At 37.6% G+C, this 26520-nt stretch overlaps 1 protein-coding gene across 7 annotated transcripts in view; it reads right to left on the bottom strand.

Moving 5' to 3' along the window:
• The window catches only part of SLC35D2 (solute carrier family 35 member D2), a 57426-nt gene that overhangs the window by 10786 nt on the left and 20120 nt on the right, over positions 1-26520 (bottom strand). For 4 of the 7 annotated variants that reach the window (XM_061426142.1, XM_061426140.1, XM_061426144.1 and 1 more), the window contains exons 4-8: positions 24398-24465; positions 18544-18615; positions 17064-17132; positions 11652-11754; positions 10026-10118 (exon numbers count right to left, since the gene is read on the bottom strand). In XM_061426142.1, coding sequence (XP_061282126.1) covers positions 10026-10118; positions 11652-11754; positions 17064-17132; positions 18544-18615; positions 24398-24465 — 405 coding nt within the window. Of the gene's footprint in view, positions 1-4401; positions 4470-10025; positions 10119-11651; positions 11755-17063; positions 17133-18543; positions 18616-24397; positions 24466-26520 lie in introns of all 7 variants that reach the window. The other 3 variants (XM_061426145.1, XM_061426141.1, XM_061426147.1) reach the window with 1 other exon arrangement.

Consider the following 26520-nt stretch of genomic DNA (forward strand, 5'->3'; position numbering starts at 1 on the left):
CTTGATGCTTTTGAACTGTAATGTTGGAGAAGACTCTTGAGAGTCCCTTGGACTGCAAGGAGGTCAAACCAGTCAATCCTAAAGGAAATCATATATTCACTGGAAGGACTGATACTGAAGCTGAAGCTCCAAATCTCTGGTCACCTGATGTGAAGAGCTAACTCATTAGAAAAGACACTGATGCTGGGAAATCTTGATGGCAGGAGGAGAAGGGGAATGACAGAGGCCAAGATGGTTCCATGGCATCACCGACTCATCAGATATGAGTTTGAGCAAGGTCCACAAGTTGGTGATGGACAGGGGAAACCTGGCATGCTGCAGTCCATGGGTCATAAAGAGTTGGACACAACTGAGTGACTGAACGACAACAACAAAATGCAGAGTACATCATGCTGGATGAATCACAAGCTGGAATCAGGATGCCAGGAGAAATATCAATAACCTTAGATATGCAGATGATACCACTCTAATGGCAGAAAGCAAAAAGGAACTAAAGAGCCTCTTGATAAACATGAAAGAGGAGAGTGAAAAAGCTGGCTTAAAACTCCACATTCAAAAAATGAAGATCATGGCCTCTGTTCCCACCACTTCATGGAAAATAGATGGGGAAAAAATGGAAACATGACAGGTTTTATTTTCTTGGCATTCAAAGTCACTGCAGACTATGACTGTATACACAGAATTAAAAGACGCTTTCTCCTTGGAAGAAAAGCTATGATAAACCCAGACAGCATATTAAAAAGCAGAGACATCACTTTGCTGAGAAAGGTCCATATAGTCAAAACATAGTTTTTTTTCAGTAGTCATATACAGATGTGAAAGTTGGACCATAAAGAAAGCTGAGCATCAAAGAACTGATGCTTTCAAACTGTGGTGCTAGAGAAGACTCTTGAGAGTTTCCCTGGACAACAAGGAGATCAAACCAATCAATCCTAAAGGAAGTCAATCTTGAATATTCACTGGAAGGACTAACACTAAAGCTGAAGCTCCAATACTTTGGCCACCTGATGTGAAGAGCTGACTCACTGGAAAAGAACTTGGTGCTGGGAAAGACTGAGGGCAGGAGGAGAAGGAGCCAACAGAGGATGAGATGGTTGGATGGCAGCACCAACTCAATGGACATGAGTTTGAGCAATCCACAATTCACAGAACTTTATAAATCAGCTATGTAACTTCATTGTTCTTGTTTTAAAGATAAGGAAATTGAGGCTCAAAGAGAGTAAATAACTAGTCCACAGACTCAGAACTAAAAAGCGGCAAAGCCAGGATTCAAATCCATCTGATTCCAGGGGAGAGGCACCGAACTGTTAGATTGATGCCATGAATTAATGTCCTCAAAAGACCCCCTTTAAAAACTGTTGCTTAGTCACCAAATCTTGTCTGACTCTTTTGCAACCCCATGGACTGTAGCCTGCCAGGCTCTTCTGTCCATTGGATTTCCCAGGCAAGAATACTGCAGTGGGTTGCAGTATTCTTCTCCAAAAAACTGGGACTCACCTAATTTTCATCTTTAAAGTTGTAGAATCTGAAATATTGTTTTTATTACTTACTGATTTATTTTTAATTACTATGCCTTTATTGAGCTTCCCTGGTGGCTCAGATGGTAAAGCCTTTATTAGATTTTACTTGCAAAATGACTACTCATAAAATAACAATTAAGAACATTTATCAAGAGCGTCTTTGTTTTCTAGGAAGCACACTGTTAACTGGAAAAAAATGTATAGAGTTGTAGACAGATGGGGTCAAGATTTTGACAAAGAGCCCCAGAAGCTGCCAACTCACATCTAGGCACTGCCTACCCCACCACTCAATGAAGACAGCTGACATCAAAGGGTTTGTTTCTTGATTTTCTGAATGTCATGGCTACAAGAGCAAGTGAAAAAATATATATATATAAAGTGCAAGTGAAAAAAAAAAGCACTTGTATCTCATTAAGTTTCTAATGACATAAGATAGAACTAAAACTTGACTCTGCTGTTTACATATAGGTGAACACAGGCTTAGGCAAGGAAAGGTACTAGTCTGAGTCTGTGATATAAGTTGAATTTTTTATTATCTGGAATGGGGGGAAGGTAATTGACAAAGAGTAACTCACACAGGTTAGCAGATTTTTTTCAAAATTATTTGTTCTCAGTCAGCAACTGGGATATAAATATCTTACTATGGTTAGGCATTCAACAATGGCAGCCTAAGTACTGGGAGCACTTAGTACTCACCATTGTCAAACAATCAACGCCTGGAAAGAACACATTATTTGAGAGATTACTGGTTTTGAAAGAGGCGCAAGAGGTTGCCCAAAATCCCTCCTTTGAAAACAGGAGAAACTGGGTACAGGATCAGAGTACGTCAGGGCAGAGGCCATTGCAAAACAACAGTCTCTGGGCCTGAGCCCTGGGCCAAACCTCAAATGAGAAGAGACACTAGCCCACTGAGCCCAGACCCTCAAAAAGGCCAGAATGGTCCAAGTCAGGAGCACACCTGGCTACCAACAAGACTAAAAACAATTTGTCCATACAGGAAAGTTTCTCAAATTCCTAATTTTGGTCCACAAAATTATGATTAATTAAGATTAATCCTAACGATTAAGATTGAATCACATGCTTGCAAATCACAGGTCACCAAATACATAAGAAAATAAACCATAATGACACTCACAAACACATATTGAGTGGACAACCTATATATTTAGATTTTCAAGAACTGCAGATATTGGGATCATCAGATACAGAATAGCTATGTGTGTAATATTTAAAGAAATAAAAGATACAGTCACAAAGATAACCAACAAAAGAATGTCATGAATGAACAGATTACATTTTAAAAAAACTGGAACTTTTACAAATAAAATTGTTAAAATAAAAAACTCCAGTGGGGAGGAGCGAGAAAGGAATAGGGGATTAAGACGTACAAGCTGCTATGTATAAAATAATCTATAGGGATATATAGTATAACACAGGGAATATATCCAATACTTCATAATAACTATAAAGGACTATAACCTTTAAAAACTGTGAATCACTATGCTGTATACCTGAAACATATATAATTGCTGTTGTTTAGTCACTAAGTCATGTCTGACTCTTTGCAACCTCATGGACTATATAGCCCACCAGGCTCCTCTGTCCATGGGATTCTCTTGGCAAGAATACTGGAGTATTCTTATATATACTTATTAGAATACTGGAGTATTCTAATATATAATGGGTTGCCATTATATATTATTGTACATCAACTAAACCTCAATAAACTATAAATTTTTTTAAAACTCCAAGAAATAGGTTAAATATTAAATCAGACACAGCTAAAGAAAGAATTACTGAGCTGGAGAATATACATAAACACTTTTACTGTATATGAGACTACATTACTGCAAGGAAGATCAAGTTTAAGAATTGAAGACTATTGACCAAAGAGATCATGAGTTGTCTCAGTCCATCTACACAACAATGAAAATAATAATAATAATAATAATAATAATAAGGGGAAATTCATCTTTCTTCACAGGAAAAATCTTTTGACAAGTAATTCCAAGACAGTCATTCAAAGACCCTTTCTCATGGGCTAAGACACGGGTGCTTTCGTGTACATGGAGCCCAGCCCAGGAAGGATACTTCAAAGACTTAAAGCAGTGGAGAGGAAGTCTCTTCAAAACTTCTAAAGAGGAAGACTTCAGTAAGTGCCACAAGGCAGGGAAGAACAGAGGGTAGCTTATGTTCCCCCGTGCATCCTTTTGCAGCTTTTGAATTATTTACTAATTGTATGTATTATCTACTTATGAAAGGAAATTTTCAAGTTTGGGGAACATATAAAAAAATACAAGCTGCAAGGCCCCTCAACAGAATGATACACCTGAGGAAAATTTTAAGAACAAAAGCCTAAAATTATTGGACAATGGCCTGGGCAAATCTCCTCAGAAAACACCCTGAATATAACAGGTACAGCACTACAGAAAATGGTTATTTCCACATATTTATGTGAGGTGAGAATCTTGGGAAACTTGGGACATTGGGACAAAGACAAAAAACACATTTGAATGTGATACGGCAGCTGACTTTATTTCAAACTAACTTGCAGAAATCAATAGGCAACATCATATTTTGGAGGTCATGGGTCCCGATCCACTCCTCTGCTACAGAGCTTTGTGAAATTGCTCAGTCATGTCCAACTCTTTGTGACCCCGTGGACTGTAGCCTGCCAGGCTCCTCTATCCATGGGATTTTCCAGGCAAAAGTACTGGAGTGGGTTGCCATTTCCTTCTCCAGGGCTGCTACAGGGCTACTTCTCAGAAAAAGCTGGAGAAGCACAGACTAAGGGATTTTGACAAAGCAGAGAGAATGTATATTTTGATTTGACTTATCAAGAGATACAACAGACCAAAGCTTCTTATCTGTGATTTCTTACCCCAAAAAACAGGAAAGAAGAAACTGTATGATAAACAGAACATTCTTCCATTGATTGAACTCAGTAGCCTATTGTTAAAAAAAGCAAAGAAAACTAATGGTTAGAATAATAATACTGGTTTTATCAATCTAAACATTCTAGTACAAATTCCACTTTCACAAACAGAAAAATACAGTTTCAAAACTCCTGGGTAATATCAGCTGTGAGAAATGGGGCAAATTACTTTTCTTCTCCGAACCTGAGGCTCATTTCACAAAATGGGAATTATTATTTTAAAAACTGCCTCAAAGGTCAATGTGAGGATTTAATTAAACTGTTTAGAACCTGGCAGGTGGCAAGAACAAAATGACAGCTATTATTGCTGTGGTTATTTTTAAATTTTTACTAATTTCTAGTCATAAAATCAAGGTTGTGTTCACTTTTTAATAATCTTAAAAGAAAGTTTATTATAAAATTAATGATATTGGCAAGACTAAGAAAACTTTTCAGTTCACAAACTATTTTTAAGAATTTGCACAAAAGGAAAAGGGTGGAAGGAGAATTCCCTGATGGTCCAGTAGCCAGGACTCAGCACTTTCACTGCTGGGGCCCAAGTTCCATTCCTGGTCAGGGAACTAAGAGCAGGCAAAAAAAAGAAAAGAATTTATAGATGCTTAAAAGTATCATGAACAAATAAACTATTGTTTCCTATTTACAAACCAATCAAGTAACTGGGGTAAAGGAGCTGGTAGAGAAGTTTAATGCTCAGCTTCTTCTCTTAGTCCCTGCTACTGCTAAGCCGCCTCAGTCATGTCTGACTCTGTGCGATCCCATAGACGGCAGCCCACCAGGCTCCCCTGTCCCTGGGATTCTCCAGGCAAGAACACTGGAGTGGGTTGCCATTTCCTTCTCCAGTGCAGGAAAGTGAAAAGTGAAAGTGAAGTCACTCAGTCGTGTCCGACTCTTTGCGACTCCATGGACTGCAGCCTACCAGGCTCCTCCGTCCATGGGATTTTCCAGGCAAGAGTACTGGAGTGGGGTGCCACTGCCTTCTCCTCTTAGTCCCTAGGTGAGAAAATAAAATTAACCCTTTTGAAAAGATAGGTAACAATAAAAAGGAGTATTTTATTCATGATTTTTCCCTTGCCTGAATCCAAAAATGATTTCACAGTGACTCAAGACTCTATGTAAGAATGTGCTTAATAACATGATTAAATGACTTCTACTCACTTTCTATTTAACAACACTTTGTTAGCCAAGTTTTAGTAACTTTATAGATTTAACACTAAATCCTCCTTAAGTTTATAATTCAAATTTTTAAACCAATTAAAGTGGAATTCTCTTCTCTGACTAGTACAACCTTGTCACACTTTACTGTACCTGTTTCATCAGTAATACTTTGCCCACCTTTCTTATGAAAAAAATACACATTAAATGTTGATAACCACCAAACCTGGTTGATGGGTACATGGGACCTGCATACTATTCTCTTTCCTTCTGAATAGGTTTGCACGTTTTCATAATAAAACTTTTCTTTTTAACACTTACTTTTGAAACAAAAAACATAGTCAATATAAATCTGTCTTGCGGGCAAGCCCCAAGCCAATCAAAGGGTCAGAAAACATCCAGGACATTTTATGCCAAGATTGTCAAAAATCAAAACAAAACAGAAACTTCTGGAAAACATTCTGTGTCTGAAAAATTAAATAAAATTGGGAATAAGAGAAAGCCACATGGCCCAAACTTCAAACCAAAGATAGGAAACATTTATCTACTCAAAGAACTGGGAGTATTTATAAAAACAATAAATAAAAACTGTATGTTGTTGATACCACATAAGCAATTGAGTGCTATGTGGTAATTTTCATTAAAAATATTTGGATTCATTGCCAACTTCAATTTTGATAGATTTTAATTTTATTCTGTTCCTTTAATAATGATGAGCTGTGTTGGTGGCATTTTAAAAAATCACATAGAATGATACTTATTTGAAAACAGAAAATAATTTTAAGTGAGTAACAATAAAGCACTTCCTGCTTTAAACTTACTATTTCTGTGAAAGTACGTTGGAGTGTGAATCTTTTTCATTTTTCATTATTTTTTTAAATCAGAAAAAAGTCCTATTATTTATTTCTATTCATCAACTGCAATACATTAACTGTACTTTGAACTTATTGCAGTGATTTGATTAACTAAAGAAAGTTTACACATTATTTTCCAGGAGCCTAATTTGTTAACAAGAGGAGCTGGCATTACTGACTTTGTTAATCACGAACAGAATCAGGGTGCTATTACCAGATCTGCAGACTGTGGAAGTCCAAGGTCCAGGAGTACAGTGAGTCACACACAGGAGTCTCAACAGAATCTCTGACCCTTCGGTCAACTGGGAAAAAATGACTCATCAAAGTACTCCTTCCATTAATAAGAGAAGTTAACCTTTCACTCAAATTCATCAATCAACTTTCAATACAATCAAACCAAACTTGGTAATAAAACACAATTTTATATGGCAGACTAACACACCTAATTATATAAGCTCTTCTTATATTTTGTTCACAGTCTAAAATGGATTCAGCCATGGTTAAAAGTGACCAGCTGGAAGAAATTCATGATGATTCAGTGAACACAGGGCAGAACAATGAAGTGAAAGAAATGAGAATCTTACTATTTTTCCTACAGAGTTTTTTAAAATTATTGATTACAGTATCTCATCTCTTTTGGCATCTTTTACCATATAACACGTTTAAGTTAGTCAAATTTTTAACTTAATGATTTTTGTATTTTTGTCATCTTATAGAGGCCTCAGAGAAGGCAATGGCACCCCACTCCAGTACTCTTGCCTGGCAAATCCCATGGACAGAGGAGCTTGGTAGGCTGCAGTCCATGGGGTCGCTAGCAGTCGGACACGACTGAGTGACTTCACTTTCACTTTTCACTTTCCTGCACTGGAGAAGGAAATGGCAACCCACTCCAGTGTTCTTGCCTGGAGAATCCCAGGGACAGGGGAGCCTGGTGGGCTACCGTCTATGGAGTCGCACAGAGTCGGACACAACTAAAGTGACTTAGCAGCATCTGGAATTTCAGAGAATAGTTATTATTGCTTGGGCTCTAAGGTAACTATAGGAACTTCTGTTTGAAATCTTAAGAGACTGATCAAATGGAAGAGGCTAGATAGGGTAAATACTGAGATACTCCAGCATGGAAAGTCAGAATAGAAATACAATATTCTCCTAGAACACTAGAATTGAGTAAGCTGAAAGTCAGAATAAGAATACAATATTCTCCCAGAACACTAGAATTGAGTAAGCTGAAAGTCAGAATAGGAATACAATATTCTCCTAGAACACTAGAATTGAGTAAGCTGAAAGTCAGAATAGGAATACAGTATTCTCCCAGAACACTAGAATTGAGTAAGCTGAAGAAAATCTAAGGTCTCTTATACTTTCTAAGCTATAGTGATAGGTCATGCTTTTTCATCTATGAAGGAAAGAAACAAACACTTTCAATATACAAATTTAAAAACTGAGATTACAGCAGAGGGTGTGTTTCTAGAGCAAGACAGCCTCTTGGATCCATCACCTACTTTCCTTGGAAAGTTATTTGAATATTGTGCCCTAGATTCCTTGTATATAAAATGGGAATAATTAATAATACCTTCTCCTCAGGCTATTGTGGCAATGTAATGAGATAGGTCATGTACACTGTTTCAAACAATGTCTGATAGAATGATTCCTCGATAATTATTAACTATTTTTATTATTACATGAGAAAGTATAATAATTCTGCATAATAATAATTACAGCAGGTGGCAACTTCTGAAAGCACCATGCTATAAGTTTGTAAGTCAATAACTTGAATGTAGAAATACATATTCCTATTGAAATACTGTTATAAATTATTAACATAATACATGTAGTCTATTTTCAAAAGGTACCTAAAATTCAGTTTCTGGTCACTATGCCATTCATAACATTGTTTCTATGGTGAAACAAACTTTTAGTTTCAATCAAGTGTTCTAAGAGTTTCTAGATTTATACTTTAGAAATAAATATATATCTGAAAATCTATAAAGCATCAGAATCTCAGAAGAGATAAATTCCAGAGACTCAAAAGAAAAACTCCTTTTTATAATAATGAAATGAGGCAAGCCAATAAGCCTACTTCATTGAGGGCTCATAATTTCATCTTGTTTATGTAAGGCTGCTGGCACTAAATTGGTTTAATTGAAGGTAACTAAAAAATAAGTACTGTGTTTTTAGATATTCTGCCCTTGTTCATTATTAATAAAGACGCTTGGGGTGCTTGCTTTAACTTCCAATATTCTGAATTAACAATGAGGCCCAGGTTCACAAACTGAGACTCCTATATTAAAACTGCTGTTTCTTGGAAGTCTTCAATATAAACACATGGAAATGGATGTTTACCCCTGGGGACATTGCTACTAAGCCAGTCCACTATTCCCCTGTGCTGAGAAAGAAATCAGAAAAGGGAGAAAGTATAGCTCTGAGAAGGAACAAGAAGCCCTGATATTCACCCCAGGAGTCCCCAGGAGTCTGCAGCCTTCTGAAGTCATTCAAACCCCCAGCGGGCACAAGGGGCACTGAGGCTCAACCAGTGTGCACCACAACCATGCTGTTAAATGCAGAAATACTGTCGTATGGTAGGCAAACGTCTGCTGTGGTGGCAGGTGTAGGGGGCTGTAAACACCACCCCAGCCTAGCAACAACAGGATTAATGAGGGTTAATCCTGGCTACTGGTGCGGGGGGTGAGGTGGGCATCTGTGGGAGAGGCCAGAGGCCACGCTGGACAAGGGTTTTGCCCAGCACACCTCGTTTCTCACATGAACTTCAAGTGGTGTGTCTGGCAACTTTCTGAGTCAGCACATTTCAAGGTGGCCATTGTGGATGTTATGGGGTGAACATTCACCCTTCCTAAGAGATACTCCCATGCCCCAGCTGAACCTCATATCCTTCTGCTAATTTACCTGTCTCTGACAGGTATGCAGCAGATAAGTGAACGGGGCAAATACCAAAAGAACAAGATCTTCTCAAAATTCCAGATCCTGGAATATTTAGAGGCAGATGTCATGACGTCTGGGATTAGCTTTAAAATACTCCAGGGGAAGAAGGGGGAGTGAAAGCAGATGACGACAGATGAAATAAGAATGGTGAAATGCCAAAATACGCTGAAGTTGTGTGATAGATACATGCGAGCTCATCAAATCATTCTTTACTTTGTGCGTATGTTTCCAAATGTCCATAATAAAGGTAATAAATAAGTAAATCCATTTTTTAAACTATCAAAATCCCCTTCAATGTTAATTAACTTTCCCAGGGTCCTCACACCAACTAAGGGGAAAGGGAGACTCAAACTCCAGATTTTCGTTATTGTTGTCTTGCTAAAAGCGTCAAGGCCAGAGTTTTTTTGACTACTTCCTGCTACTTCCCAGGGGTTTAAAGACAAATGCAAAGAAAGGAAAGTGCTAAAGGTATTACTGAGGATATCAAACATCTTGCTTTTGGAAATCCTAGGTACCTTTAGACACTTTTTTCCTTTAAACACTTTTTATTTTAATGAGTACTGCAGGCTAAATATTAAAATTGTGAAGACTGCTAAGTAGAATGAATGACTGTCATCAGCTTACCTGTCGAAGGTCTCCAGTGGAGACACTAATGATAAGAGTTGGGATAATCATGAAGCAGGCATTGTAGAAAAGCACTCCATATTTCCCTAACTCCTGCAAAAGCCAAGAAACTCCACTCAGTTTTAGAAATATAAAGTGTCAGATTTCTTGGAGCCATTTATTCGCCTGATGTACTTATGCAGAGTTAGAATACACATTCTGACCGGTTCTGTATTTGAATATTTTCAGCAAATTTCTGACATAAAATAAAATGCTTCAAGTATACTGTGATTTTTTAAAAAAATTTGTTTTACCCAAAAAATGAGATATAAAATGGATGGAGCTGGATGGACTCCGAGGTTCCACCAATCTTTAACATGCTGCTGCTGCTAAGTCGCTTCAGTCGTGTCCAGCTCTGTGTGACCCCAGAGACAGCAGCCCACCAGGCTCCCCCATCCCTGGGATTCTCCATGCTAATTGGTTCCTTTTTTTTTTTTTTAAAGCATGCTATTCAAAATAGGAAGTCTGGAACAAAGTCAATAGCATTAAAAATGCTAATATAAACAAAACTTCTTAAAAACATCTGCTCCTTCTATTAAGGAACAGCAGGGTAAAAACACCAGGTATCTTGTTTCCAATCTTGCATAAATTTAATTTTCATTAAAGAGACTACATCCACCACTTTCCATACAGGGTGACATATTGTGATTCTCAAAAGGCAACAAACCCAGTTATGTAAAACTGCCATTAAAAAATAAATGATAATACAGAAAAATACAGTGCAGATAAAAAACAGCTCATAGGAATAAGCCTGTCCATCAAAGCAAACATCCTCACTCAACACTAAGAACTGGGAACAAAGGAATGTATGCCTGGCCCATCCTCCAGAGCTTCCTGCACAGCTGGGGTCCAACCCAGCTGTGCAGCCACATGGGAGGAAAGCCCATCTGCCCACCCGCCCCTCATGAAAGGGCCTTACCATTTATCCATTCCAGTCATCTAACTCCACAGAGGAGGAAACTGAGGTTTGGAGAAGTGAAGTCACATTAACCTGTCAGCCTGGTGGCTCAGATAACAAAGAATGCAGGAGACATGGGTTCGATTCCTGGCTCAGGAAGATCCCCTGGAGAAGGGAATGGCAGCCCACTCCAGTATTCTTGCCTGGAGAATTCCATGAGCAGAAGAGCCCGGTAGACTATAGTGCATAGGGTCATAAAGAATCAGACACTACTGAGTGACCTTCACTTTCACTTTGTTCAGCAATACTTGCATCTGTAACCCACATCTCCAGACTCTCAAATTAGAGCTGCTTTCAGAATACTCCCGACTTTACTTGATCACTGATGGTGATGGTAAAAAACATCTAGTTTTACTTTGCCTTTCAAAATGATCCCCTTTCTATGCAGCATTCTTTCTTTGCACCCAAAATAGTGCCTATTTTTCCTTTCCTACCTAATTTTCACCCCAAATTTTGCATGACAAGGAATAACAAGAACCTATGCACAGTATAATTTAAAAGAAATTAGTAATCTGTAGATCATAACATGTAAATTAAATTACATGCCCGCTTTACAAGTTTATTTTTTTCATGTTATTTCAGGGGTCAGATGACAAAGCCTAAAAGCCAAAGAAGCGAAAGTCTGGTACCTTTGGGTCCATTTTCTGTTTGGTGTAAACGCCATTCGCTGCCGTGAAGATATCATTCAGGAATACAAAAATATACCCTTCCAAGTTAAAAGCAAGGTCAGAACTGGGAGGGAGAATACAAAGGAATATGATTATCAGAAACTCAAAAAAAAGAAAAACTCACAGCTTGGCCTCAGAGGCCTTCTGTTTTCTCTTTCCCTGATCAAATCCATTTGTAGTGCTAGCAAAACTGCCTTTTCTCTGGCATACTTTCCCCCTGTGTGGCGGTGAATAGCTAATTCTTCTCCCCTGCCTCCAGACAAGAACAAAATCAGGCCACCAGGAAGCTTCATCTTAATCATAACAGCTTAAAACCAGACGGACATTAACCATCTTCCTTTGACTAGGAAGCCCTTCTTTTGCTAATAAATCAGCATGAGCCTTGTTTTTCTAAGGGGAATGATTTGTTCAACCCACCTGTGGCTTTTCTTATTGTGGTACACAGGGCCATCCCCAGAGTACAGCCCTCTGGGGACAGCTGGGCAGTGACAGGCCAAAGAGGTCAAAGGAGGAACTGACACTTCCATCTGGTCCCCTAACGTCACTTCACCACCAGTACCCTCACTATCCATCAAAAAGGCAAGGCAGGGTCCATGTCCTTCTCTGCAACTCCTCTAAGGCCTCTCTCTTCCCATTCTTTGAAGGCTTCTCTTCAATTTCCATTTTAAATAAACAACACTACTATAAACATGTTTGAGGGGAATATGGCAAAGGGAGGAGAGTAAACAACAGCTAAGCCCAGATATGATTCATCACCTGCACTTGACCTTGCAAACAGCACCACACCCATGTCATAATTCATAAGTATGAATAACATGAATTATATATTGTCAAGGAGGATTCCTCTACCACCTTTGGGCCAGTATCTGGGGGCCTGCAAATTTAACTGACAATAGAGTAACAGGAGAAAAAAATACAAATCATATTAAATATTTTACATGCACAGGAGTTCACAGAAAAAAAATGAAACTCAAAGAGGTGGTTAGACTATGGAGCTTATATACCACATAAATAGAGCACAGGGTGTGGGCTTCAAGGAATAAATAAATTGTGGAAAAGGCACTGGGAAATATATGGAGGAAACTTATGGAAGATAAGGGTTATTTTAATAAGGTTTGCTTATGCTGACTCATCTTGATGCTGACTCTGTGTCTGGTGATAAGAACTGCTTTCCTATTCTGACTACGGACCAGGGACACCTTCACAAAGGGAAATTTATGGTCTACTTTTATGCAGAAAAGGGGAGGGCAGAGAACTCTTCCCACACTTGTTGATTCTCAATTCCTTCAACTCAAAATACCATTTATGTCAAAGTGGCACATTTTGGGGTGGCATATCCTCGTCCCCTTCAGTATCAAAATAAGATTATTTCTACCACAAAAGAGGGAAATATGCAAAAACTGCATCAAGATTGGAATGCAGATTAAACCAGACTTTGCCTGAAGCTTCCACTGGTATTATTTACCTACAAATATATTTGTGACATTATAATTTTAAATCATTGTAAATCAGAATTCTGTGGTTCAGTCACAAAAATAGAAGCTCTCAAAGGAGAGTTTTCCAAATCGTGCCTACCCCATTCAGCTCAGTGTAAAGAAGAACCTGCACAGAAGATGGGCTTATTACAGAGGACTGGCATATGTTACAAGATTCTATGGAAGCTCCTGAGAGTCTAAACTGAATTATCTGGAAAATGTAAAACAATGCAAATAAAATAAGGATTTTGTATAACCAAAAAAAAAAAAAAAAAAAGAATCTGCCATCCTTAGGATGGCCAAGAGTTGAATGGGCAAAAACCTGAAGATTCCAGAGGAATGGAAAGGAAGTATTTTACTTACTTCCTCAAAGAGCCTTAGGGGAATTCTTGGAGTTTTCACATCTCCTACTTGAGGGGGACCAAGAATTCCCAACATCATCTGTTTAGGCCAGTAGTGAAAGCACAGAAGTTTGAGAAGAATTTACTTGTGTTATAGATGGGGGCGGATTCATGGTTAACCCTTGTCATTTAGGGCTGTTCACAGACATTCTATTTCAACTGTTATTGGCCATGTAACTTGCTTTGGTAACACATGTCACTTCTGGGGAAAACTTTGGAGAGCCAGTGTACAATTCCCCACATGTCTTCTTCCTTTCTTGATGAGAAAGGAAACCCCCTTTGAGGCAGAGGTTCCATCAGCCTGGGTCCCTGAGTAGCTATAATGGGCAGAGCACCCCCACAGCATTAACTGATGTTGGTATGTACGTGGAATTGGGCGGAAATATATTTGGTATGTTAAACAACCAAGATGTGGGGTCTATTTGTTATAGCAGCCCAAACTGGCTCATCTATACTTGCATTTGATGAATTAATTTGAGTGACAGCACAGAAAGGTGGGGTTACAGCTGGCCTGCAGCTAAGACTGCACCCATTACCCATAAGGAGGTTATCCATTCTGTGGGTGCTGAGGAAAGAAAAAGTCGAGAATTACTACTCCAAGCTGGCTCTTGGGTAGAAGTCAGATGTTTCAGGAAGCACTATTTACCCTTTCAGCTCATTAGAGTTATCACATATGTTAAATATGAGCTGAATTCCTACTAACTGCTTCTGGAAATGTGCCTTCACACACACAGTAGCTGAACTGCCATTCCTCATCAAAGACTTACATTTTTATAAACTAATTTTTTTTAAAGTCTTCAATGACTCTAAGTCAGTGGTTTTCAAACTGAGCTCCAAGAAACCTAGAAAAGAGAGAAGGCCCAGTGGAGACCTCAGAGCGCTGTAGGAGGAAGGCACTTTCAATAGAACAAATCCCATTTTTAGCTACTTTATGTATCTTATTCTGTTTGAACAAAAGTCTTCATGACCAAAACTTAGGCTCTAATTGTGGATGCTTAATGTCTGGACCAGCACTGAAACCAAACAGGCCAGCTCAGACATAGCTAGAATTGGAGAAGAGGAAATTATAAATAAAAATTCAAATAATAAACCCTGGCCTAGGTAAGGGACTAAACACATTTATAACAATAATTTGTTGTTCAGTTTCTAAGTCATGTCTGACTCTTTGCAACTGCATGGACTGTAGCACACAAGGCTTCCTTGTCCTTCACTGTCTCCCAGCATTTGTTCAAATTCATGTCCATTGAGTTGGTGATGCTATCTAACTATCTCATCCTCTGCCATCCCTTTCTCCTTTTGCTTTCAATAACATCAGGGTATTTTCCAATGCGTCATCTCTTTGCATCATGTGCCCAAAGTATTGGAGCTTCAGCTTCAGCATTAGTCTTTTCAATGAATATTCAGGGTTGATTTCCTTTAGGATTGACTGGTTTGATGTCCATGCAGTCTAAGGGACTCTTAAGAGTGTTCCCCAGCACCACAGTTCAAAAGCATCAATTTTTTGGCACTCAGCTTTCTTTATGGTCCAACTCTCACATGGTACATGACTACTGGAAAAGTCAGCTTTGACTATATGGACCTTTGTTGGCAAAGTGATGTCTCTGCTTTTTCATAAGCTATTAGGTTTGTCATAGCTTTTCTTCCAAGGAGCAAGCATCTTTCAATTTCATTGCTGCAGTAACAATCCACAGTGATTTTGGAGCCCAAGAAAAGAAAATATGTCACTGTTTCCACTTTTTTCCCCTTCTATTTGCAATATAACAATAATAAACATCATTATTATTGCTAATATCTGTCACCATCTACTAGAATGGAAACTCCATGAAGGCAAGAATTCTAGTCTGTTTTATTAACTGCTAGATTCTTTAGCACATAGAATGATGCTTGGCATACAGTAAATGCTGCAACATGTTTCTGTTGGACTCAGCCATAAATTATAGTGAATCCTGGCTCACTATTATCTCATTTAATTCTCACAAGTGACCATATTAGGTGGATGCTATTCTAATCTTCACTTAACAGTCAAAATAACTGAGACACAGGGAGGCTGAGTAGCTTGTTCTTAGTTACACAGCTGGTAAGTGAGGAGACTAGAATAAGGTTCCAGACATCCTGGCTCTGTAGCCTATACCATTAATTTGCAATTGATGATCCAGAGCTCTTGTTTCTAAATGAGTTAATGAAACTAGTTTAACTGAAATTTCTCCAACCTTTTCTTTCTCCCCTTCACTTCATGTAGGTTTTTCTCTTCTATTACGGTTGTACCTCCATATCCACAGGGGATTGGTTCCAGGACCCCACACCTCTAACCCCTCCACATGCAGATACCCAAATCTGTGCATGCTCAGGTCCCTTATATAAATCGATGTGCAAAGTTTGTATGTAACCTATGCTGTTTTTGTTGTTGTTGTTGTTGTTAGTCACTCAGTCGTGTCTGACTCTGGGACCCCATGGACTGTAGCCCACCAGGCTCCTCTGTCCATGGAATTCTCCAAGCAAGAATACTAGAGTGGGTAGCCACTCCTTTCTCCAGGGGATCTTCCTGACCCAGGGCTCAAACCTAGGTCCCCTGCATTGCAGGTGAATTCTTTTACGATTTGAGCCACCAGGGAAGCCCTAATCTATGTACACCATCCCATATACTTTAAATCATCTCTAGATTACTTGTAATACTTAATACAATGTAAATACCATGTCAACAGTTACCAGTGCACAGCAAATTCAAGTTTTGCTTTTGGGGATTTTCTAGAATTAAAAAAATATATTTTTGATCCATACCTAGTTAAATCCACAGATGCAAAAGCCTCAGATACAAATGGCTAAATGTATCATAAATGAGGAAACAGGCACAGAGAGGCTAAGAAAGAGCTAACAGACAGCAGGGTTAAGTTTCCAACCCAAGAAAAGTAACTGCACACATACTTTAAACACTGTGCTATAAAAGGAGTCTGAGTGCCTGCTTTCAGATGCAAACTTGAAGTCCTTATTCCTGGTCAGGCTTATTAATGAACAAGATAGCAGTCATACACTGGTATTGGCTCATGTCCCAAACATACAAATACATTTAATGAGAGTATTCCACCCTTGGAAATATTGACCGCTAAGGCATTACTGGATGATAAAACAAATCAGCATATAAGGGCTTTATAAATCTGTTATATTCTTAGCCTAAGAACTTCTCAAAACTCTTGGTAAAATTTTTATATTGAAGACAAACATTCAGTAATAAAAGTACACAGTTCATTCCTTTTATGAAAAAAAGCTGTATTAATATCTTGTAATGCTCTCTATACATATTTCTCGGAAATGTTCTGGCCAACTTGGAACTCAGTTTGACTTTCACAGTAATATATGGAGGTTCCACTAACATCAACAGATTTGTCTCTTAGCTGTTCAATTCAACTGCAACCAGATGGAAAATGAAAAACGAGGACAGGGCCAGGCCTGTTGTCAAAGACACAAAGGAGTTATTGAGCAGAAATAGTCCAAAGTCTTACCCAGCTGCTACGAAAGCACCAAGAATGATGGCAAAGACACTGACGATGATGTTCAAGGAATACTGTTTCCTGTAATAAATAAATAGTGGGTGGAGAGATAGGTAGATAGATAAAGAAAAGGAGGAGGAGAGGAAAAATATAAATTATACTTTAAATAAACTGAGAATAGACATTGTTAACAGTTTTATAGCTATCATAAAATCTAATGGACAATGCTTTATGTAAAAAGAGCACTAAAAGCACATTAAATGGATTAGTAAATCAAACCAAATTTACTCTATTTCTTAAGTATTTGTCTTAATCTAATTACAAATGTATTTCTCTGTTCTCACTAGAGAGATGCTGGGACACAATGCATAAGAGGTGAAGTAAGTCAGAAAGAGAAAGATAAATATTGTATTCTAATGCATATATACAGAACCTAGAAAAATGGTACTGAAGAATTTATTTACAGGCCAGCAGTGGAGACACAGACATAGAGAACAGACTTATGGACATGGAGAGAGGGGAGGTGAGAGTGAGATGTATGAAAAGAGTAACATGGAGACTTATATTACTATATGTAAAACAGATAGCCAACAGGAATTTGCTGTATGGCTCAGGAAACTCAAACAGGGGCTCTGTATCAACCTAAAGGAATGCATTGGGGCAGGAGATGGGAGGGAGGTTCAAAAGGGATGTATGTATATGTATATGTATACCTATGGCTGATTCATGTTGAGGTTTGACAGAAAATAGCAAATTTTGTAAAGCAATTTTTTTTGTAAAGCAAAAAAATAAAATTCTGTCAAGCAATTATCCTTCAATTAAAAAAAAAAAAGTGGAAGAGCTCCTGCTGGTAGGTCTAGTTGGTTTGTATTTTTATCAAGCATCCAAAGATTAAGATAAAATTCAATAGTAAAACTTAGAACACCGGACCATCATCCTAATTTCATTGTTAAGTAATCTCCACAGCAAAACCAAGAATCCATTTTAGAGTCAACCTGAATATCTTTTACATGACATTTTTAAGCCAACATTATAAGAATTAATTTATTCTGATGTTACATCATAATTACTGCATCAGAATGAATTTCCCTGATCTCCTGTACACCTACTATAGTACAGCACACATCCTATACATGTGGACAACTTCTCCTTGCCATTCCAGGAGCAGTGTATATTCCATTCAGCTCAGAAAACAGATCTACATCTGTTTTGCAGTGGTTGGTTTTTTTAGAATTTTCTACCACACATGCATGTTATTTGTCTAATTGTAAAATTATAACTTTTTTTAAAAAAACACTCATAACATGTTAAGAAATCATGGACATAGGAGTCTGCTTTTAAATGAATAAACCATTGGCCCTTAAGTTATTACAACAAGCACTTCAAACCAACTATTTGTAAAGATGACTAGATGTTGAGAATTTGCTAGGTAAAAATAATGTGGGCGTGTGGGGAGAGGACACCAAAGGAAGAGAGGAAAAACAAAAATCACCCGAGTATGATGGTTTCCAGCAGTAAAGTAAGTGGAATGGTAAATTTCCTGAGCACAGTGAACATCGGCAAGCTGTCAGAAAAGAATCAAGTATAATAACATCAGACACCAAGTATTTTTTTAATGTTTTACATTTTCAATTAAGCCCATTAATTTTCTAAATTAAATATGAGTCAACTTTAATTATCACATGTTACTAAGTCATATAAAATAATAAAAAGAAATGGAAATTTAATAATTTCATGCCACTTGTACTTATTAGCAATTCAAAACATCATACTATCCAACTACTACAAAGTGTTGAAACTACAAAGATTGTGTTAAAAGATTATATGCAATGTGAACCTATACACCCTTTGACAAAAAAAGTTAGGACTAGGTATGGACAGTCATTAAATGGTCCTAACCGCAGATCTAATCACTTCTTGTTAGGAAACTTACCCTAAGATAATAACCCAAAGAAAAGAGAAAACTCATGTGCACAAAGATGTTCGCTGCAGTAGTGTATTTGGGGAAAATATCAGAAACAATCTAAATATCAGACAAGGCAATGATCAAACAAATTCTGGTTAAATCCACTTGAGGGAACATTATGCACTAACCCTATAATATAAAACTCTACTACTCTTAGAAAACAAACGTTAAATAAATCAAGGAGGTAATGAAACTATATAGAGTCTACAACTGTAATAAGATACATTCTATGTACAGAAAGAGACTGAAAGTGAATATTTTAAATAGTATGCAAGAGGATAAAATTATGGGTAATTTACCCCCAAAACTTTATGTAAAAGGCCATATTCACTGCCTTTTAAAAATACTTATGAGGCTTTCACTCAAAACCCAGAGATTCCAGGACACAGCTCAATGCACAGCCACACTGCCAGGGCTGGAGAAACCCACCCCCATCTGTTTCCAGTGTGACTCTCAGAAGATGTGACCTAAAGAAGGAAAGTCAGAACCTTAAGGGAGAGGGGGCAGCTCCTCCTGACCAGACCTGTGGAGGGGTTTCCCACGACAACCAGCGAACAGTACAGAAAGAATTTTCAGGAACTTTACGTCCCCACTTAAAGATGTCTTATGAGACTGGTTTGAATGGCCTTTTTCAAATCAAGATTTTAAAAAGTCATTATTTTCAATTAAATTCAAAAAAATACTTTTAGATGCCTTTTAAAAGCAGCACGGGAAATCCCTGGTGGTCCAGTGGTTAGGGCTCTGCACTCTCAGTGCCAAAGACATGGGTTTGAGCCCTAGTTGGGGAATTAATATCCCATAAGCTGTATACTGTGGCCCAAAAGAAAAAACAATAATAATAAAATAAAAGCAGATATGGATACTTAATAGTAAAAAGCTGAATGTTCTTCCCCTAAGATCAGGAATGAGACTAGGATGTTTGCTCTCACCACTACATCTATTTCATATTGCACTTGAATTTCTAGATAGGGCAATTAGTCCAAAAAAAAAAAAAAAAAGCATATAGTTTGGGAAAAAAGAAAAGAAAGTTGTCTCTATTTTCAGATGATACATATCTAGAAAATACTAAAAAATCCACCATATAATTATTAGAACAAATGAAATAAGTATGCATGAAACAAAAAGAATATACAAAAATCAACTGCACTTCTATATACTAGCAATGAGCAACCCCAAAAGGAAATGAGCAATCCAAAAAGGAAATTAACAACTCCAGTTATGATAGCATCAAAAAGATCAAAATTCTTAGGAGTAACTTAACAAAAGCAGTGTAAGAAGTGGAATACACTACGAACTACCAAATACTATTAAAGGATGAAAGATTAAATGGAAAGACACTCCATGCTATGGATCAGAGACTTAATGTTGTTAAAATGGAAATACTTCTCAAATAAATCTATAGATTCAACACAATCCCTATCAAAATTTCAACCACCTTTTCATCCAGCAACGGACAGACTAATTCTAAAATCAGTGTGGAAATGCAAGAAAACCAACAAACCAAAACAATCTTGAAAAAGAACAAAGTTGGTGAGCTCAATTTCAAAACTTACTACAAAGCTACAATTTTCAGTATTATCTAGTACTGGTTTAAAGTTAACCATTTAATCAAAGCATTAAGATTGAGAATCAAGAAATAAATCTTTCTAATTAATTAGAAATGTTAAGTTAATTTTTAACAAGGGTACCAAGACCATACAATGGGGAAATAGTCTTTCAATAAATAACGCTGAAACAACTCAACATTCATAGGCAAAAGAATGATTTTGGACCCCTACCTCACTCTATATATAAAAAATTATCTCAAAATATATCAAAGACCTAAATATAGGAAAACTATAAAACTCTTAGATGAAAGAATAGGATTATATCTTTATGACCCTGGATCAGGCAAAGTTTTCTTAGACACAATACCAAAAGCACAGCAACAATAACAAAAAATAGATATATCAGATTTTACCAAAATCTATAAATAGATAAAGAACATATGATAGATCCAAACAGTAGAATCTTATACAATCTTACTAAGGAATGAAATTTTGATACATGCTACAACATGGATGAAACTTAAAAACATTACACTAACTGAAATAAACTGGACATAATAAAAGGACAAATACTGTATGATTCCATTTGTATGAAATATCTAGAACAGGCAAATTCATAGAGACAGTAAGTAAAACAGAGTTTACCAGGGCTGGGGGGAGGGCGAATGGGGCATTACTGTTTAATGGCACAGAATTTCTGTTGGGGATGATGAAAACTTTCTGGAAATAGGTAGAGGTGATGGTTGCTCAAGACTGTGAATATATGTAATAAACTGTCTACTTAAAAATGGTTAAAATGTTTATATTAGGTATGTTTAACTTTAATTATTCACTAAATTTTTAAAACCTTAAAACTTTTGTGCTTCGAAGTATACCATCAAGAGAGTAAAAAGACAATCCACAGAATAGGAGAAAATTTTGCAATCATGTATATAATAAAGCACCTGTATCTAGACTATATAAAGACTTAAAACTCAATAATAAAAAGATAAATAACCCTATTAAAAATAGGCAAAGGACTTGAATAGACATTCCTCCAAAGAAGCCAGATAAATGGCTGATAAGCACATGAAAAGATGGTCAGTATCATTAGTCAGCAGGGAAATGCAAATCAAAACCACAGTGAGATACCACTTCACAACCACTGCAACAGCTGTAATCAAAAAGACAGACAATAACAAATTTGGCAAGAATGTAGAAAAATTGTAACCCTCATACACTGCTGGTGGGAAAGTAAAATGGTACAGCCACTTGGAAAATAGTTTGGCAGTTCCTCAAAATGTTAAACACATATGACTCAGCGACCCCACTCCCAGGTATGGACCCAGTTGATAGCACTTAATCGGGCCCAAAACCATGAAGGCATCTTGGTCTTTCTTGTTCTCATACACTGTATGTTATTAATCAGGATACTGTGTTAGCCCTTCCTTCCAAATATATCCAGCATCCATACTATGGCCTCAGTCTCACAACAAAAATAACCAGGAGACCCTTGGAGAAATGGCAGAAATAGTTTGATAAACCTGGACATCATGTGCCAGGAAGCAAGGAAGTAATCAAAGACTACTGGAGCCCTAGAACATAGGAGTCTACTCAAAGAGCTCCCACTGACCTGAGATGATACAATCTAAGCATCAAAAGAAGATGCGTATAATGAACTAAAACATTAGGTAAATGAAACAAATAGCTCAATGGAACAGAATAGAGAGCCCAGAAATAAACCCACACAAATAGAGTCAACTGATCTCTGACGAAGCAGTAAATACAGTTCAAGGGAGAAAGACTAGCCTTTCAATAAATGGTTTTCAAACAACCGGACATCTACATGTTAAAAAAAAAAAACAAAACAACTGAATCTAGACACAGGCTTTATACCTATCACAAAACTTAACTTCAAAATGGACCATACACCTAAATGTAAAACATAAAACCTCTGGAAGATAATGTAGGAGAAAATCTAGAGGACCTTGGTTTAGTAATGAGTTTTTAGATAAAATATCAAAGGCATAATCCATGAAAGAAAAAAACGATAGTGGAACGTCATTAAAATGTAAACTTCCGCTCTGAGAAACAGTGTTAAGAGAATGAAAAGGCAAGCGACAGACTGAGAGAAAATATTTGCAAAGTGCGTATCTCATATGGGACTTGTAAATAACAATTGATGAGTTAATAATGCTGGTAAAAAACAAAACAAACAAAAATCTGCAGCTCACTACTGACGGTGACGCAACACTGGTTTATTACTCTGGAGGCCTAAAAATAAAGCTTTTGTCCTGCCTTTCCTGTATGAAATGGTGAGTGAAAATTTGTATTCACTGAGGAAGTTTAGATAATAATTGCAGAAGGGGAAATATAGTTTAGAAAATCATCATTTTTCAATTTGTAATGAAATAATGGATCTACACAGTGATCATCAGCGTGTGCTAACCTCATTAGGTAAAAAATTGATGGGGAACGTTCTAATGAAGGGACCAGACTGACCCCTTAAAATCATTAAAGACTGAATTTTTGATCAATTACATATCATTAGAAGTGGGATAAAACATTATGTGCCCTGTGAGGTGATGCAGAAGAAAGAACCCAACATCACTAATAAACTGATCTTGCCTGAAAAACTGAATCTAAATTTGATTAAGCCTCTAGAACCAACTTCCAGTTTACTGAAAACAGGGGAGACAGAAACATACCACATGACACCATGCATAAGCAATTTCCTTCCTTTCTCCTCAGTCTTACTTGCTAAAGGCCTTCATCTTCCTCTTCTGCTATGCATGCAGAAAAGTATTGAAGAACACTTCTAATAAAGATGTTTCTAAGATCACTAAAAAAAAGAATCCCTCATCTACCCAGACTCCCAGTGCAAGAGCTGGGCAGCTATCAGGGTAACTGAAGGCACTCCCACGCTGCAAGTGGGCTCAGAGAGAGGCCAAGAGGTTACACGGCAATACAGCAACAGCACCTGCCACAGGAAGCTTTAATACAAACTTGGAAATTAAGGAAAATTGGTTGACCTGATCCCAGAGAGAAACAACTAAAAGGTATAATCAGAAACAGGATTGCACATTTTGTTTTTCACAACCACCACGATCTGCCCTTTCCAAACAAGAGTGACAGGCAACAGGTTTTATGTACTTTCTCCTTCTGGCTTACTTCCTACCTGCCTCTTTTCTACCCTTCCTATACGAACAGACTTTACTCCACTTCTGTCACCCTTTACATAAACTTGATTTTCTCATTATTCACATCTTTTTCATAAGGTTCGTGACCCGCATGTGTATTCATTAGGCTACATATTTCACACCACATTTTCCAGTTTATAGGATGACTTGTTCATCATACAGTTCCATTTTCATTTTTATAGGGACTATTAACAAAGTAGTCAAAGGACCATAAAATAAATGCAGATGCAAACTTCAGAAATATGTATCACATACTTGAAAATAATATCTGTCATTAATTTTTCCTTGTACCAAACTTGAACTACCCGAAAACTGACAGTGTTCCTGCTTTTATAAAACTGTGATGAAATCAAAAGTTACACAGAACCACATTCATATAAATGAATCTTCCTGGAAAATCATACGTTCTCTATCTTGATTTCTACAGATATCACATTCTATCTTCAGACTTGGACATAAAGAAAACTATATCAGCTTTTTAACATTTCTAAAGCATTATCAAACTCAAAACTACCTTATTTCCTTAAAATTATGAAATATTATTATCTTCCATATATAGCCCAAGCAATATCTTGAAAAAATCAAAGTTTATCTCTGTGACACTAAAAGAAAACTAGTGAAGAACCGCCAATCAACCATTATTCTGCACTCTACCTTAATTTACTTGTGCTTGCTAATCCACTTATGTGGTTTCCAACGTAGAGGAGAGGCAGAGGAAACAGCTTCAATAAAAAAAAAAAAAGAAAGAAAGAATATTTGGTTAGAACTCCAATAACATTTTCCTTCATCAATAAAGATGGTGACATTCACTCCGCATCAGAAAGCAAATCATTCAGAGTTCCTTTACTTGCAATGACTGAATTTTCCAGAATCCAGAACACATACAAGTTTCTCCATGTGATCAAAAAATAGGTATGCAGTGATATCCCCAATCCTGGTGGTGGTGGGGAAGGTGGATAGAAACAGAAATTTTGGCCTTGCCCGTATTAGTAGACTGTTTCCTGAAAACAAAGCTCTGAACAAGCACCTCTCTTGGGCGGAGACCCCTAGCTAGGTTGGTGAGTTGAGGATGGGTGCTTATAGTTTAGAAACTCTATAAATATAGATCATGGATGAGGCTCAGAAAGCCATTGAAAAAGTGTACAAACTTCTGCTATCTAGGCATATAAGCACTTTTCTGGACGAAGACAAAGGTTCACATCTCACTGACGTGTCAAATAGTGACGCTTTCAAAAAGCTGTGTATGCTGGCCGCGTTATTTTGTCTTAGAGCCCTACAATAAGTAAATATCTACCAAGGTTAAACAATGTAGCCTGTTCTTCTAAGAAGCAAGCATCTTTCAATTTCATGCTTGCAGTCACCATCTGCAGTGATTTTTGGAGCCCCCAAAATTAAGTCTGTCACTGTTTCCACTGTTTCCCCATCTATTTGCCATGAAGTGATGGGACCAGATGCCGTTCCATTAAGTTTTTGAATGTTGAGTTTCAAGCCAACTTTTTCACTCTCCTCTTTCACTTTCATCAAGAGGCTCTTTAGTTTCTCTTCACTTTCTGCCATTACAGTGGTAGCATCTGCATATCTTAGGCTGTTGATATTTCTCCCAGCAATCTTGATTCCAGCTTGTGCTTCATCCAGCCTGGCATTTCACTTGATGTACTTTTCATATAAGTTAAATAAGCAGGCTGACAATATACAGCCTTGACGTACTCCTTTCTGGATCTGGAACCAGTCTAACCATGTCCAGTTCTAACTGTTGCTTCTTGACCTGCATACAGATTTCTCAGGAGGCAGGTAAGATGGTCTGCTATTCCCATCTCTTTAAGAATTTTCCACAGTTTGTTGTGATCCACACAGTCAAAGGCTTTGGCATAGTCAATAAAGCAGAAGCACATGCTTCTCTGGAACTCTCTTGCTTTTTCAATGATCCAACGGATGTTGGCAATTTGATCTCTGATTCCTCTGCCTTTTCTAAATCCAGCTTGAACATCTGGAAGTTCACAGTTCACATACTGATGAAGCCCGGCTTGGAGAATTTTGAGCATTACTTTGCTAGTGTGTGAGATGAGTGCAATTGTGCGGTAGTTTGAGTATTCTTTGGCATTGCCTTTCTTTGGGATTGGAATGAAAACTGACCTTTTCCAGTCCTGTGGCCACTGCTGAGTTTTCCAAATTTGCTGGCATATTGAGTGCAGCACTTTCATAGCATCAACTTGTAGGATTTGAAATAGCTCAATTGAAATTCCATCACCTCCATTATCTTTGTTTGTAGTGATGCTTCGTAAGGCCCACTTGACTTCGCATTCCAGGATGTCTGTCTCTAGATGGGTGATCACACCACCGTGGTTATCTGGATCATGAAGATCTTTTTTGTACTGTTCTTCTGTGTACTGTTACCACCTCTTCTTAATATCTTCTGCTTCTGTTAGGTCCATACCATTTCTGTCCTTTACTATGCTCATCTTTGCATGAAATATTCCCTTGGTATCTCTAATTTTCTCAAAGAGACCTCTAGTCTTTCCCATCCTATTGTTTTCCTCTATTTCTTTGCAGCCTTTCTTATCTCTGCTTACTGTTTTTTGGAACTCTGCATTCAAATGGTTATATCTTTCCTTTTCTCCTTTGCCTTTCGCTTCTCTCTTCTCAGCTATTTGTAAGGCCTCCTCAGACAACCATTCTGCCTTTTTGCATTTCTTTTTCTTGAGGATGGTCTTGATCCCTGTCCCCTCCATAGTTCTCCAGGCACTTTGTCTATCAGATCTAATCCTTGAATTTATTTG

This window comes from Bos javanicus, chromosome 8 (genome assembly GCF_032452875.1).
Source record: "Bos javanicus breed banteng chromosome 8, ARS-OSU_banteng_1.0, whole genome shotgun sequence".
NCBI lineage: Eukaryota > Metazoa > Chordata > Mammalia > Artiodactyla > Bovidae > Bos > Bos javanicus.